Consider the following 16,894-nt stretch of genomic DNA (forward strand, 5'->3'; position numbering starts at 1 on the left):
CTCATTGGTAAATGACCCACAGATGTCATCTGATTTGCTGAATCGTCTCTCCCATCCCACACCATAGTAGTGAGATCAGTAAGTGATGCAAATTGAGTAAATGGCACGGTGGCTGCGAATGTGTGTTTATGGGGGGCGATCGCCCTGATCACCCCTGTCTGTTCTGCCATTGGACTTCCTGCAGTATGTGAGAATGTCTCCTGCACTATCTGTATCCAAATGTCAGGGCCTTTGTAAACGAAAATACCTTATACATTACTCATAAGTGCAGTGTCCATGCATTTACACATGTGTAGACCTTAATTCTCCAACTGTGTACAGCACACTGAATATATCATGTTAGAACACATTATTACCTATACATTTACATAACATGGTGCCTAGTGCCAATTCATCCATTTAAAATAATTGTGAATGCGCCACAAGTTTATTATGTGTGCCGGGTCTTCGTCCACACAACTCGTTCGCAATTGCTTACAAATTTACAGCCTATACACAAGATCAAGGAACATCAGTCTTAAGAGTAGCCCTATGCATATGCAAACTGGACACGGAAGTAATGACGCAGGCACCATGGTTTTGTATGTAAGAGCTCGCAGACGATGTCAGATACACAACCTAAAAATGCCCATGACATGCCTACGTTTTAGCAACCACTCCCCATTAACCCCTCCAAGCAGTCACTTCCTCTCAATCACTTTGCAATGAAATCCTCATTGCGAATAGCACGTGCGCAAGCCTGCCAATAATTGCTCAAATGCATGCAACATCGGCATTGCGTACAACTCTGAATCAGGCCCCGTGACCATTAAAAAATTCTCCACAAGTTAAAACATACCATATTTATTATATTAGTGCCCAGTACTCTTTAATGCTTTTTTAATGCTACCCTGATCTCTCTTTAATGACTACTGTCTTTCTACTGCTCATGGAATACTGTATGTTGTAATATACTGTACAGTAGATCCTGGCAAACAATGATAGGTTTGAGTACAGTCAATAAATAAAGATACCTCAAATGGAAATAAATACAGTAATTGCCTCTGTTTTTCCTTCACCATGGAGGAGGATGGGACAATAATTGTTCTAATGAAATCTGTCTGTTTATTTGTACAGAAAGAATTGACGCTTGTAATCCACCTCTAAATTACATTTCATATATTCAGATTTTTTTTATTTATTGGTAATTGAGACACAGCAGGGTTATTTTTCCAGCAACTTTCATTAATCATCCCACATTAAATTCTTTAAACAGATGAGTACATCAAATGAACCAAACTTTATGTCCAGCGCAAAAAGCTAGAGTTGTATTTTATTCTTATTCACTTTACTTTTGTTTTGTTACAGCTGGTGGCTCTCTGACGTGGACACCAACCAGTACATCAGAATTCACTTTCACTCTTGTAGCCACCGACTCACAAAACTTCTCATCCACCTTCCAGCCCAACTTTGTGGTCTGCAATTGTAGAGACGTATCTGAGTGTGATTATAATACAACAAATAAAGTCAGTGGCAGCTCTCTTTCTGTGAGTAACTGAATCATGTAAAATTAAATTTGTTGATGTTTAACACCAGTCATTTTGCCAGGATTTGCAAACGAAGGCCCTCATTCAGTATCAATTACAGGCATTACAAAAATCGCAAACAGCAATTTTCGGACACATCGCATGCGCGGACTCTCAGATTGCATTCCGGAAGGATGTGATCACAACTTGATTGACAGAGGTGGCCATCGAGGGGGACAGCAACACAACGTTAAGGGGGAGTGTTCTGGACAACGCAGGCGTGTCCAGACCATTTTAGGGTTAGAGCATAGCCAGATTAAGGGGGGGAGAGGGGTGAGCTGTAAGTGACACAGGGATCCCAGCATCTCCTCCTGCCTGAATGGGTGCCTGAGTCCTGTGTAATCTGTTATCTAATAAAGGTCTAGAGAGAGAGAGAGAGAGACACGCATACAGAGTCCTCCTGAGTCCTGTACCACTGTGTAAGTAGTAGAGAGGCTGCTGCTGCTATTCTTGCATGTAATAATATAACTTATAGATTTTTTTTTTCTGTGTGTATTCTAAGGTTGTTTAAGTTGTCTTTGTTCCACTACATGAAAATTTTATAAAATAGTTGTCATTCAATTAGGTGGAGCTTTAAACAGTACCCAGGCATTATTAAACTATTAGTTTTATCTAATATACCCCATTGGGTTAAATGTATTATACACAATCCATACATCCTAGCACGACCCAGTCCTGGAGGGATAACATGCTGTCTTACATTTTGACTGCAATCACCTGTGTTGAAACATCTTTCTTATCTATTAAATAGTTCAACACAGGTGACACAATTCATATGTTAAGAGGGAAGTTAAGATAGAGAGCATGTCCCTCCTGGAATGGGTCATGGTGGGAGGTATGCACAATTTAAAATACACTTCCCTGCCTTGGGGGGGCGGGCTTGTCTTAAGTGCCCCGGGTACCCCCAAGGCTTAATCTGGCCCTGGGTTAGAGACATCACACGCGGCCAATGCAATGGAAAACATGATGCCGGTGCATCTGCATATTTAGCCATCCTGCGTATGCAGGGGGCTACTGCCAATCCTAGTGGTCACACAGCGATTGCATTTTAAATGAGATTGTTGCGCTGGGTGGCACTTCTCATGCTGGGTATCCATGCCCTGTGCTGGGCAGCCCCCTGCATAAGATTTTTTTCAGTAGCCGTTTCTACGATTCAGCAAAAACTGCTACTGATGCTGAATGAGGGTCATATTAATTTTTTAGCACCATATTTTATTCATAGTGCTAAAAAGTAAAAATATGTTTATCATATGTCTGAAGATGTGAAACAGCTGTCACACAACTTACAGTATAAACAAAAATGACAGTGCTTTTCCATGACACTTCCCCTTATTATAGGTATGTATATACTGTGTGCGCTAATAAACAACTCCTGTCTGCTGAGAAAGTGGCACGTTTCCTTCTGATCTTTTTGGTAATCTGATTATTTGTTCTCAATGACAGATTGCAGGCTGCAATTGCATAAATAACACAGGAGAATATTGCCAAATCCTTCCAGATCCGTGTTTTCAAGAGTGCTTCCCTGGGGTATCATGTAACAATGGATGTGAGCCTTGTCCTGATGGCTACTCTGGGGATGGATTACATTGCATGGGTGAATATGTAATTTTGTATTAGATTGTATACTGTGTTATTTAAATTAAATAGACCGTTCTAAGGCTGGGTACACACTTTAACAACAGATCTAGTGACCCACGGATCCACCGACTGAGCGGCCCATTCCGGTAAGCATGTACACTTACTGCTCTATATGTTGGCCATACCTCACAACTGGGTGGGCATTTAAATTTGCTGCTCAGTTGTGATGTCATTGTTGGCCATTACTCCGGTGGCATAAAGGTTGGTACATGCAGATGTACCAAAATATCTGCAAGATATAGGTTCTTTGGCTATGCAGCAGTTCAGTGTGGTATGTCTGAATAACGTCATTCACAGACATATCTTATGTACACATGGACAGATGCCCTATGCTATATGTCATTTGTTAGCTGTTTGAACGTCCTATTGCATATTGTGTTCCCAGACTAAGGTGCATTTGGCTAAAAAAACAAGAGACATTAACCAAGATTGTGTTGTTCTACCTATCAATGTTATTTGCCATGTACAGTATGCTTTGCACTACATTAACATCATGCTGATTTTGTATTACTGTCACAGATATTAATGAATGTGTAGAAATGAAACCATGTTCTCCACATGCTGCGTGTACAAATTTGCCAGGGAACTATAGCTGTAACTGCAAAGAGGGATTTACCGGTGAGTATGCCACACAGTAGTAACCCTTGTACACAGTACGTGACATAGTAGTACACCTTATACATAGTATGCCACATAGTAACACAGTAATACCCCTTATACACGTTACACCACAGAATTACCCCTTATACGCAGTATGTCACACAGTATTACCCCTTATACATAGTATGCCACACAGTAGTGACCCTTATTAACAATAAAAAAAACACTAGTCCTGCTGCTAGATCAGGCTGAGGCAGAGGAGGGTAGGGGTGGCATTACCACTGCTTTAACTCTCATTGCCACTACTCCAGGCTCCTCGGTTGCTCCTCTATACTATAGGAGAGACCGGACATCATGATGTCTCTCCTTTCACTCTGACCTCTGCTCTGTGCAGTTACACTGACTGCAATGCCCTATTTACAGCCCTGTGTACATTAATTGTAAGCCAGACACTTCTGGGTCAATTGGCAGCTGCAACATACTTACATCAATAAATGTTCCTGTAAGCTACTGTACTTCTTCTTCTATGATGCTCACTAAATTCTACATTTTCATTTGTAATTTTATAGTAATCAGTACATATGGTATTCTATAGAGAAATGCAATTGTTTAACATATTCTCATATATTGTTGCATTTGGTAAAAAAAAATCCATAGCTCATGGATAATACTAAAAGTCTGTCGGTTCTATGTCTACTGCCTCTTGTGCAGGTTCATAGTCATTAATCTGAAATCTGAGGAACTATTTTAATAATAATCCCTGCTATAGCTACTGCTGCTTCTGTTATCTAAATAACTAGGGCATGTAGCAGTCTTCGTCTTAGTTAGCAATTTGCAATTGTTCCATGAATGAAATCTGCCAATAATATAAATCACTAGCTGAAGTACCCAGTGTTGCATGGGCAAGTTAGTGACCAAATGTCATTAGAAAGAAATTGAAAAGGGAGTTTACATGTGGGCATCTGAATAACTTTCAAGTAATATTCTGAAGAACAAAAACAATAGTAGAAAAGTTCACCTTTTTGCTATTAAGGTTTGATCAAGGTTAAAAGGGCTATGCCTATATTGGTGTGAATCATCACCACATGCTCGCGCCTGAATGGGCGCGCAACTGTCAGCACTACAGATCTTCTCATTACATGCTCTGTGTGAATGGGTCCAAGCCGTGTATACACATTGGAGATGGTGTGCCGGTACCTTCAAAAGTGAATGTGAACAACAAATCTGGATGGCAGAGTAGTGTTTGCCTGCAGCTGCAAGTAATCTGCCAGACTGCAGTGCTAAGGAGCTCACAGTAACAGATTTGTACTCAGAGAGAAAAAAATAAGATTTTACTCACCGGTAAATCTATTTCTCGTAGTCCGTAGTGGATGCTGGGGACTCCGTAAGGACCATGGGGAATAGACGGGCTCCGCAGGAGACTGGGCACTCTAAAAGAAAGATTAGGTACTATCTGGTGTGCACTGGCTCCTCCCTCTTTGCCCCTCCTCCAGACCTCAGTTAGGATACTGTGCCCGGAAGAGCTGACACAATAAGGAAGGATTTTGAATCCCGGGTAAGACTCATACCAGCCACACCAATCACACTGTATAACTCGTGATACTATACCCAGTTAACAGTATGAAATATAACTGAGCCTCTCAACAGATGGCTCAACAATAACCCTTTAGTTAGGCAATAACTATGTACAAGTATTGCAGACAATCCGCACATGGGATGGGCGCCCAGCATCCACTACGGACTACGAGAAATAGATTTACCGGTGAGTAAAATCTTATTTTCTCTGACGTCCTAGTGGATGCTGGGGACTCCGTAAGGACCATGGGGATTATACCAAAGCTCCCAAACGGGCGGGAGAATGCGGATGACTCTGCAGCACCGAATGAGAGAACTCAAGGTCCTCCTCAGCCAGGGTATCAAATTTGTAGAATTTAGCAAACGTGTTTGCCCCTGACCAAGTTGCAGCTCGGCAAAGTTGTAAAGCCGAGACCCCTCGGGCAGCCGCCCAAGATGAGCCCACTTTCCTCGTGGAATGGGCTGTTACTGATTTAGGATGCGGCAATCCAGCCGCAGAATGCTCTAGCTGAATTGTGCTACAATTTCAGCGAGCAATAGTCTGCTTAGAAGCAGGAGCACCTATTTTGTTGGGTGCCTACAGGATAAAAAAAAAAACGAGTCAGTTTTCCTGACCCCAGCCGTCCTGGAAATATAAATTTTTAAGGCCCTGACTACGTCCAGTAACTTGGAATCTTCCAAGTCCCTAGTAGCCGCAGGCACTGCAATAGGTTGGTTCAAGTGAAAAGCTGATACTACCTTAGGGAGCAACTGGGGACGAGTCCTCAATTCTGCCCTATCCATATGGAAAATCAGATAAGGGCTTTTACATGACAAAGCCGCCAATTCTGACACACGCCTGGCCGAAGCCAAGGCCAATAACATGACCACTTTCCACGTGAGATATTTCAAATCCACAGTTTCAAGTGGCTCAAATCAATGTGATTTTAAGAAACTCAACACCACGTTGAGATCCCAAGGTGCCACAGAAGGCACAAAAAAAGGGCTGAATATGTAGCACTCCCTTTACAAATGTCTGAACTCCAGGCAGTGAAGCCAGTTCTTTCTGGAAGAAAATCGACAGAGCCAAAATCTGGACCTTAATGGAACCCAATTTTAGGCCCATAGTCACTCCTGACTGTAGGAAGTGCAGAAAACGACCCAGCTGAAATTCCTCTGTTGGGGCCTTCCTGGCCTCACACCACGCAACATATTTTCGCCAAATATGGTGATAATGGTTTGCGGTTACTTCTTTCCTGGCTTTAATCAGCGTAGGAATGACTTCCTCCGGAATGCCCTTTTGCTTTAGGATCCGGAATTCAACCGCCATGCCGTCCAACGCAGCCGCGGTAAGTCTTGGAGCAGACAGGGCCCCTGCTGTAGCAGATCCTGTCTGAGCGGTAGAGGCCATGGGTCCTCTGATATTATTTCTTGAAGTTCTGGGTACCAAGCTCTTCTTGGCCCATCCGGAACCACGAGTATCGTTCTTACTCCTCGTATTCCTATTATTCTCAGTACCTTTGGTATGAGAGGCAGAGGAGGGAATACATAAACCGACTAGTACCCCCACGGTGTCACTAGCGCGTCCACAGCTATTGCCTGAGGGTCCCTTGACCTGGCGCAATATCTAGTTTTTTGTTTAGGCGGGACGCCATCATGTCCACCTGTGGCCTTTCCCAACGGTTTACCAACAGTTGGAAGACTTCTGGATGAAGTCCCCACTCTCCCGGGTGTCGGTCGTGTCTGCTGAGGAAACCTGCTTCCCAGTTGTCCACTCCCGGAATGAACACTGCTGACAGTGCTAAGACGTGATTTTCCGTCCATCGGAGAATCCTTGTGGCTTCTGCCATTGCCATCCTGCTTCTTGTGCCGCCCTGTCGGTTTACATGGGCGACTGCCGTGATGTTGTCTGACTGGATCAGTACCGGCTGGTTTTGAAGCAGGGGTTTTGCCTGACTTAGGGCATTGTAAATGGCCCTTAGTTCCAGAATATTTATGTGTAGGGACGACTCCTGACTTGACCAAAGTCCTTGGAAGTTTCTTCCCTGTGTGACTGCCCCCCCAGCCTCGAAGGCTGGCATCCGTGGTTATCAGGACCCAGTCCTGTATACCGAATCTGCGGCCCTCTTGAAGATGAGCACTCTGCAGCCACCACAGTAGAGATACCCTGGTCCTTGGAGACAGGGTTATCAGCCGATGCATCTGAAGATGCGATCCGATCACTTGTTCAAGAGGTCCCACTAAAAGGTTCTTGTATGGAACCTGCCGAATGGAATTTTGCTTCGTAAGAAGCTACCATTTTTCCCAGGACTCGTGTGCAGTGATGCACCGATACCTGTTTTGGTTTCAGGAGGTCTCTGACTAGAGATGACCGCTCCTTGGCTTTCTCCTGCAGGAGAAACACTTTTTTCTGTTCTGTGTCCAGAACCATCCCCAGGAACAGTAGGCGTGTGGTAGGAACCAGCTGTGACTTTGGAACGTATAGAATCCATCTGTGCTGATGTAGCACTTCCAGAGATAGTGCTACTCCGACCAACAACTGCTCCTTGGACCTCGCCTTTATAAGGAGATCGTCCAAGTACGGGATAATTAAAACTCCCTTTTTTCGAAGGAGTATCATCATTTCTGCCTTTACTTTGGTAAAGACCCTCGGTGCCGTGGACGGTCCAAACGGCAGTGTTTGGAATTGGTAATGGCAATCCTGTACCACAAATCTGAGGTACTCCTGATGAGGATGGTAAATGGGGACATGTAGGTAAGCATCCTTGATGTCCAGGGATACCATGTAATCCCCCTCCTCCAGGCTTGCAATAACCGCCCTGAGCGATTCCATCTTGAACTTAAATTTTTTAATGTATGTGTTCAAGGATTTCAAATTTAAAATGGGTCTCACCGAACCGTCCGGTTTCGGTACCACAACCAGTGTGGAATAGTAACCCCGTCCTTGTTGAAGTAGGGGCACCTTGACTATCACCTGCTGGGAATACAGCTTGTGAATTGCCTCTAGCACAGCCTCCCTGCCTGAGGGAGTTGTCGGCAAGGCAGATTTGAGGAAACGGCGGGGGGGAGACGCCTCGAATTCCAGCTTGTACCCCTGAGATACTACTTGAAGGATCCAGGGATCCACCTGTGAGCGAGCCCACTGATCGATGAAATTTTTGAGGCGGCCCCCCCCCCCCGTACCTGGCTATGCCTGTGGAGCCCCCGCATCATGCGGTGGACTCAGAGGAAGCGGGGTTTTGATTCTGGGAACTGGCTGACTGGTGCAGCTTTTTCCTTTGACCCGCTTGCTTTTCTGAAGCCGAATGGACTGTACCTGATAATACAGTGCTTTTCTTAGGCTGTGAGGAAACCTGAGGTAAAATTTTTTTTATCCCAGCTGTTGCTGTGGATACGAGGTCCCAGAGACCATCCCCAAACAATTCCTCACCCTTATAAGGCTCTATGTGCCTTTTAAAGTCAGCATCACCTGTCCAGTGTCGGGTCTCTAATACCCTCCTGACAGAATGGACATTGCAATAATTCTGGATGCCAGCCGGCAAAATATCCCTCTGTGCATCCCTCATATATAAGACGACGTCTTATTGTTTGAAAGGGTTACAGACCACGCTGCAGCAGCACTATCTGCAGGTCTCAGTCTAGAACCTGAGTGTGTAAATACAGACTTCAGGATAGCCTCCTGCTATTTATCAGCAGGTACCTTCAAAGTGGCCGTATCCTAAGACGGCAGTGCCACCTTTTTTGACAAACGTGTGAGCGCTTTATCCACCCTAGGGGATATCTCCCAGCGTAACTTATCCTCTGGCGGGAAAGGGTACGCCATCAGTAACTTTTTAGAAATTACCAGTTTCTTATCGGGGGAACCCACGCTTTTTCACACTTCATTCACTCATTTGATGGGGGAACAAAACACCGCCTGCTTTTTCTCCCCACACATAAAACCCTTTTTTTAGTGGTACTTGGGTTAATGTCAGAAATGTGTAACACATTTTTTATTGCCGAGATCATGTAACGGATGTTCCTAGTGGATTTTGTATATGTCTCAACCTCGTCGACACTGGAGTCAGACTCCGTGTCGACATCTGTGTCTGCCATCTGAGGAAGCGGGCGTTTTTGAGCCCCTGATGGCCTTTGAGACGCCTGGGCAGGCGCGGGCTGAGAAGCCGGCTGTCCCATAGCTGTTACGTCATCCAGCCTTTTATGTAAGGAGTTGACACTGTCGGTTAATACCTTCCACCTATCCATCCACTCTGGTGTCGGCCCACAGGGGGCGACATCCCATTTTCAGCATCTGCTCCGCCTCCACATAAGCCTCCTCATCAAACATGTCGACACAGCCGTACCGACACACCGCACACACACAGGGAATGCTCTGACTGAGGACAGGACCCCACACAGCCCTTTGGGGAGACAGAGAGAGAGTATGCCAGCACACACCAGAGCGCTATATACTGTAGGGATAAACACTATCACTGAGTGAATTTTCCCCTATAGCTGCTTGTATAAACAATATTGCGCCCAAATTTAGTGCCCCCCCTCTCTTTTTAACCCTTTGAGCCTGAAAACTACAGGGGAGAGCCTGGGGAGCTGTCTTCCAGCTACACTGTGAAGAGAAAATGGCGCCAGTGTGCCGAGGGAGATAGCTCCGCCCCTTTTTTGCGGACTTTTCTACCGCTTTTTTATGGATTCTGGCAGGGGTAATTATCACATATATAGCCTCTGGGGCTATATATTGTGATTATTTTGCCAGCCAAGGTGTTTTTATTGCTGCTCAGGGCGCCACCCCCCAGCGCCCTGCACCCTCAGCGACCGGAGTGTGAAGTGTGCATGAGGAGCAATGGCGCACAGCAGCAGTGCTGTGCGCTACCTTGGTGAAGACTGAAGTCTTCTGCCGCCGATTTTCCGGACCATCTTCATGCTTCTGGCTCTGTAAGGGGGACGGCGGCGCGGCTCCGGGAACGAACACCAAGGACGGGTCCTGCGGTCGATCCCTCTGGAGCTAATGGTGTCCAGTAGCCTAAGAAGCCCAAGCTAGCTGCAAGCAGGTAGGTTCGCTTCTTCTCCCCTTAGTCCCTCGTTGCAGTGAGCCTGTTGCCAGCAGGTCTCACTGTAAAATAAAAAACCTAATTTTAAACTTTCTTTCTAGAAGCTCAGGAGAGCCCCTAGTGTGCATCCAGCTCGGGCCGGGCACAGAAATCTAACTGAGGTCTGGAGGAGGGGCATAGAGGGAGGAGCCAGTGCACACCAGATAGTACCTAATCTTTCTTTTAGAGTGCCCAGTCTCCTGCGGAGCCCGTCTATTCCCCATGCTCCTTACGGAGTCCCCAGCATCCACTAGGACGTCAGAGAAATTAGGAATGGCTAATTAAGAAAGTAATTCCTTTTTGGGGCACTCTTAAAAATTACCAGTTAAATGTAATGATTGTAACGTTAAAACGTATGCTTTATTTCACATTCATAAAAATAACAGGGTGTCATAGACTTACAGAATGAGCCTCTCTCATCGTTGCAGTTTCTCCACCTAAACATAGGATTAGTCGCACCTAGGCGATAGCTTAGGTTGTTGAGTTTTTACACGGACAGGTGCATTGAGGCACGACAACATACACAGCATGCAATACACATCTTCACCACTGGGTGGCTAATGCTCCAGTAATCCATTACTGTAAAGTGAATAGCAGCGGATTGATCTACAAGCTCTTGCCAAATGGTCAGTGATGACTGTAATGTTAATGTATACTGTACACAGAGACCAATGGTCAGACGGAGAGAGTCAATAAAAATAAACCAATAAATCAATCAATAAAAATAGTTTATACAGACAAAAACGAACGTGTTAACGCAATGGTCCATTGACGTGTTACTGTATGTGAGCGTCCAAGTCCCGTAGAAAAATAATTTTAAAAAATAGTGTATACATACGCAACTAACGTGTTAAAGCAATATTGTAGCTCATTGACGTTAGGGATACTATATACAGTAGGAGTGTCTGAGTCCGATAGCCAATACAGCATTAGCAAAACAAATGGGAAGGGATCACTGCTTACATTTACACACACGTTTGTGTATCTGTCATGAGGCATCGTGGCCAAGCAGTAAAGTGTGCTGCTCCCCATGCTCAGGGTCCAGGGTTTGATTCCCAAAGTGTGAATGCCTGTTTTTTCCCCTGACACTTTATTATTTTTTTTATTTTTATTTTAACAAACCTTCACATTCAATAGAATTGTGCACACAGATTTTACATGAACCAGGGCAATGCTGTAAGAGCATCTCATTACACTATTTCATATACACTGCAGCAATGAGGTCCCATAGACATCATTAAATACAAATAGTGTATACAGATGCAAACGAACGTGGTAAAGCTATGGTCCATTTACGTTAGGGATATGTGAGTGTCTATGTCCTGTAGCCAATGCCTGTTGTTTGTTGACACTTTATTAATTTTAATTTCATGTTATTTTAACATACCTTCACATTCAATAAAACTATGCACACAGGTTTTACATGAATCATGCCAATGCTTTAGGAGCATCTCATTACGCTATCTAAAATACACTGCGGCATTGAGGTCCTGTAGACAAACCAATAAATAAAAATAGTGAATACATACGCAAATGAACATGTTAAAGCAATGGTCCATTGACGTTAGGCATACAGTACTGTACAGTATGGAGTGGGTAGTCTGCCTACAATACTGTGTGAATGCTGGTCTTCAGGGATACTGCAAAAAAATGTCATTCTCTGTCGGTACCCAAAAACTAAAGCAATAAATCAGTCAATAAAACCAGTGTATACAGACGCAGGCGAACGTGTTAAAACAAAGGTCCATTGACATTAGGGTTATGTAAGCGTCTAGTTCCTGTAGACTGAGCAAAAATGAAAAATAGTGTATACAGATGCAACTAACATATTAAAGCTATGGTCCATCGACGTTAGGGATATGTGAGCATCCAAGTCCCGTAGCTATTACAACATAAGCAAAACCAATGGGAAGTGATCACTGCTAACATTTACACATGAGCTTGTATCTCTATTAAAGTAACTGTAGTACTGTATCAGTCCTTCATTTACATACTATGTTGGCAATTTATTGACTGTAAGCTGGCCTCCCTGTCTGAGAAATGAGCAGTCTCTCAGGGGAGGGGGAAAGGGGAGGGGTGAGGTGGTGGCTAAACTGCGGAGTGGGCAGTCTGTCTGCAATACTTTGTGAATGCTGGCCTTCAGATACACTGCAGAAAATATTAATTCCCTGTTGGGACCCAAAAAATAAACCTATAAATCGGTCAATAAAAATAGTGTATACATATGCAAGCGAACGTGTTAAAACAAAGGTCCACTAATGTTAGGGTTATGTGAGCATCTAATTCCCATAGACTAAGCAATAAATAAAAAATAGTGTATATAGACGCAACTAACATATTAAAGCTATGGTCCATTGATGTAACAGATATGTGAGCATCCAAGTCCCGTAACTATTAAATGTAAGCAGTGATCCCTTCACATTAATTTAGCTTATGCTGTAATGGCTCTGGGACTTGGATGCTCACATATCCATAATGTCAATGGACCATAGCTTTAACACATTCATTTGCATGTGTAAACACAATTTTTTATTTTTTGGTTTTTCTACGGGACCTCATTGCTGCTGTGTATTTGAAATAGCATAATAAGACTCTCCTACAACATTGCCCTGATTCATGCAAAACTTATGCCGTCGCTTACTCCGTAGCTGTGGGCTTCCATGAGGCACTGGGTCACAAGCAGCAGCCATTTTCTGAATCTGCTCTGCGATCAAGTCTGGCCTGCTACAGTATGTACTGTATGGTGCCCACATCTCGCTTATCCCCATAGCTGCTTTTTAATTTAGATAGCGTAATGAGACACTCCTACAGCATTGCCCAGATTCATGTAAAACCCGTGTGCACAATTCTATTGAATGTGAAGGTATGTTAATATGAAAAAAATCTTTAAATTAATAAAGTGTCAGGAAAAACAAAAAACAAAACAGGCATTCGCACTTTGGGAATTGAACCCGGGACTCTGAGCATGAGGATCGACACACTTCACCGCTCAGCCACGACGCCTCATGACAAATACAGGTGGGTCCACCGTTATCTTGACTAGTTTCTGTGCCTCACAACATGACTTATTAGCATAAACCCTTCATCTATTCTCAACTGCAATACAATACAGAGAACAATACATCATGGGATTAAGTCATTACAGCAGGGGATTAAGTCCGATAGGCCAGTCTCAGTTAATCCTATTAAAGGTCAAGATAAATGTGGACCCATCTGTACACAAGCTCATGTGTACATGTAAGCAGTAATGCCTTCCCATTGGTTTTGCTTATGCAGTATTGGCTACGTGACTTGGGCGCTTACATATCCCTAACATCAATGGACCATAGCTTTAACACATTAGTTTGTGTATGTATCACTAATTCTATTTATTGTTTTGTCTGCGGGACTTGGATGTTCACAAATCCATAACGTCAATGGACCATAGCTTTAACATGTTCGTTTGCATCTGTTTACACTATTTTTATTTATTGGTTTTAGACAAAAAATATATATCAAAGCCAAATGCGCCCCTTAGACTGCAGCTTAGTCCTCACCCAAGAGCACCATTCCCACAAATACCAATACAATAAAAGAAGATGATTGGTCCAAGAGCGCAGAGTCCTGTAAGTAATTTATTATGGTGTTCTCTTTTCTGTCTCTCTTCTGATTGACCTCCTATTCTCACTCTCAGGAAAACAAAAATGGAAAAAGACCAATTATATCACTTCCAAAACCACTTGTTTTATAGCGGCAGATTTTTCCACTAAATTCACCTTTATATGGTGAGATGCATGCACATAAAGGTTTCTTTAGCCTTCTAAGCAAATATCACCACTCAGTTTGGTATATTTCCCCTTATACAAGAAATCTCACCTATAATCAGGTAAACAAGTTCCCATAAAGGTATATTCGTAACCATGCCATGGGTCACCAACTCAGTAATATTTCCCCATTGTGAACAAAGGGTACACACTCCAAACAGCTTTATTCCAAAACAGAACACTCCTTTATTCCATATGGATAATGTCTAAACAGATAATTCCACTGGCTCAATCCATAAAATTACAACAATTTATTCCATTAAAATGTCAAAAGTATCACACAAGTCTTATTAAAAAAATTCAAAATATCCCCAAGGAGAACAAAGTAGGAATAAGGACTCACCGACAACACTAGCAACCTCTCACCCAGTCTGAGGGGGATAGAGCTGTCCTTAGATGTAAAAATGGGAGAACTGAATCATTTAATGTCCTACTTCTGTACCACCATTTCTGTCATTCGTCCTTCCTCAGGGTGTGTTTTTATTACAGTGTACAGTATTTAAATGGAGACTACACGCATGCACAATGGTGATTTTAAAAAGCAACATCTAGTGGATGATTGCAGGTATTACTCACCAGTAACGCCAAACGCCATGCTAAACTCTGTAAGCCTCCCTACGGCTAGGAACGCCACCTTGCACCCAGGCACGATGCAACTCCGTGATCGGGACTAATGTCATAGACAGAATAGAGGAGCGAGGCTCCATCTGTAGACATCATTTGTCATACCCTCTAACTCTAAACAACAACAGACAGAATTTGTCATGGTGAAAATATAGCAAACAAAGGGAGCCTGTTAATCACACTGATCAACAGGCACAAATGTATGTGGGGATCCATTGCTTGCATGAATTCAGAATACAGTATAGCTATCCAAATGAAAGAATCAAGATCTTTGTATCATTTGTACTGTATGTGCACCTCCACCTTCCTCCACTCCCCACACACTTCCTCAATATGCATAGTAGAACCTTGGCAGAAGGGGTGGTATTCATGTGACCGGCGGTCGGGAGACCGACAGTCACATGACCTCCTCCACCATCCCGACCCCTCAGTATCCCGATGGTCAGCATGCCGACCAACAGGGACTATTTCCACTTGTGGGTGTCCACGACACCCATAGAGTGGGAATAGAACCCGTGGCGACCGCAGGTCGCCACCGAGCCCGCAGCGTGGGCCCCGTATGGGGCTTGCTGCACTCGCCCCTCACCGCCGGGATCCCGGCGTCGGTATGTTGCTGGGATCCAGGCGTCGGTAAGCTGACCGGCGGTCAGCCATACTACACCCGGCAGAAGACATGCTTTCACCTTAATAATGTAAGTGCTGAAGTAATTTGCTAGCTATTTTGCTCATATGCCACTGCTATCTATATAATACAGTCTCCTTTACATAAATCATCTTGTCCACGGATTCTTTTAGATTTTTTGTTTCATTATTTAAAAAAACACAAAAAAACCCACAACCATCCTCACCTGCAGTTAAATAAGAGGTATGATGGTGCATTAAGAACAAAAAATAAATGGTCAACGACTCCAACTTATCTTCAAGTGTCCCATAGTGTCTATTAGTGTCGCACAGACCATGTTTTACTTCTTCTTGTATCCATTCAAATTGATTTATTACAGTAAATGCCTGCACAGTCGTTTCTGAGCTTATCTTAATTTCAGTACACAGCTAGCAGGACAGATTCCAGAGGTACTTGCAGGATATGTAGGCCTTGACACTTTGTTCTTAACCAGAGTCCTATGAAGTACAGTGTGCCGGTGTGCACTAGTATTGTTGGTCCCAGTCACTGAAAAGAAAATTAGCAGTCAGGGGTGTATCTAGGGGTCCGAGCACCCCTGGCAAAGTAAGGGACTGGCGCCCCCCCCCCCCCCCTCCCTCATAGTTAAAATATGGAAGTCGCGTGTGCCAAAAAGGGGCATGGCCACACAATTGTACCCTTATTTCATATTACACCACACAGTAGTGTCCCTTACTCACATTACAATGCACAATAATGTCCGTTATTCACATTATGCTATGCCTCCAAAGAAAAAAAAACACACACACACCATTGGCCCTACAGAAAAGAAAACATATTAAACAACACAGAAAAAATAAAATAAAAACAAACTGGCTTTCACAAGAAAACAAACAAACAAATTGACCACCGACATGAAAAAAAATGAACATACTGTACTGACCCCCGTAGGAAATAAAAAAAAACACATTGGCCCCAACATAAAAAAAACATTGGCATCCACAGAAAAAAATAAACACATTGGCCCCCACATAAAAAAACCCATATATTGGCACCCACAGAAAACAAACACACACATTGGCCTCTACAAAAAACAATCAAACACATTGGCCCCCACAGGTAAAAAACACAATGACCCCAAACAGGAAAAATAAATAAAATTATCCCCCACAGGAAAAAAAATAAAAAATTGGCTTCCACATTTAAAATATTAAAACACATTGGCCTACAAAAATAAATAAAAAATGGGGTGGACTGTGTATGTTCTTGCATTCGTGGGGGGGGTACTCTGTCTAGGGGGCTGACACACACAGCTGACACACTGAGACACAAACAGATGCTGACACACTGATGCTGACAGAGACACACAGAAAGATGCTGACACGCTGAGGCTTACACACTGACACA

At 43.6% G+C, this 16,894-nt stretch overlaps 1 protein-coding gene across 1 annotated transcript in view; it reads left to right on the forward strand.

Annotated features, from left to right (window-relative positions):
* The window catches only part of LOC134909538 (mucin-4-like), a 278,478-nt gene that overhangs the window by 204,093 nt on the left and 57,491 nt on the right, over positions 1–16,894 (forward strand). Inside the window, exons 17-19 of the mRNA XM_063916527.1 lie at positions 1,348–1,526; positions 3,009–3,159; positions 3,723–3,821. Coding sequence (XP_063772597.1) covers positions 1,348–1,526; positions 3,009–3,159; positions 3,723–3,821 — 429 coding nt within the window. The remainder of the gene's footprint in view (positions 1–1,347; positions 1,527–3,008; positions 3,160–3,722; positions 3,822–16,894) is intronic.

The sequence above is a fragment of the Pseudophryne corroboree genome, chromosome 4 (assembly GCF_028390025.1).
Source record: "Pseudophryne corroboree isolate aPseCor3 chromosome 4, aPseCor3.hap2, whole genome shotgun sequence".
NCBI classification, from domain to species: Eukaryota; Metazoa; Chordata; class Amphibia; order Anura; family Myobatrachidae; genus Pseudophryne; species Pseudophryne corroboree.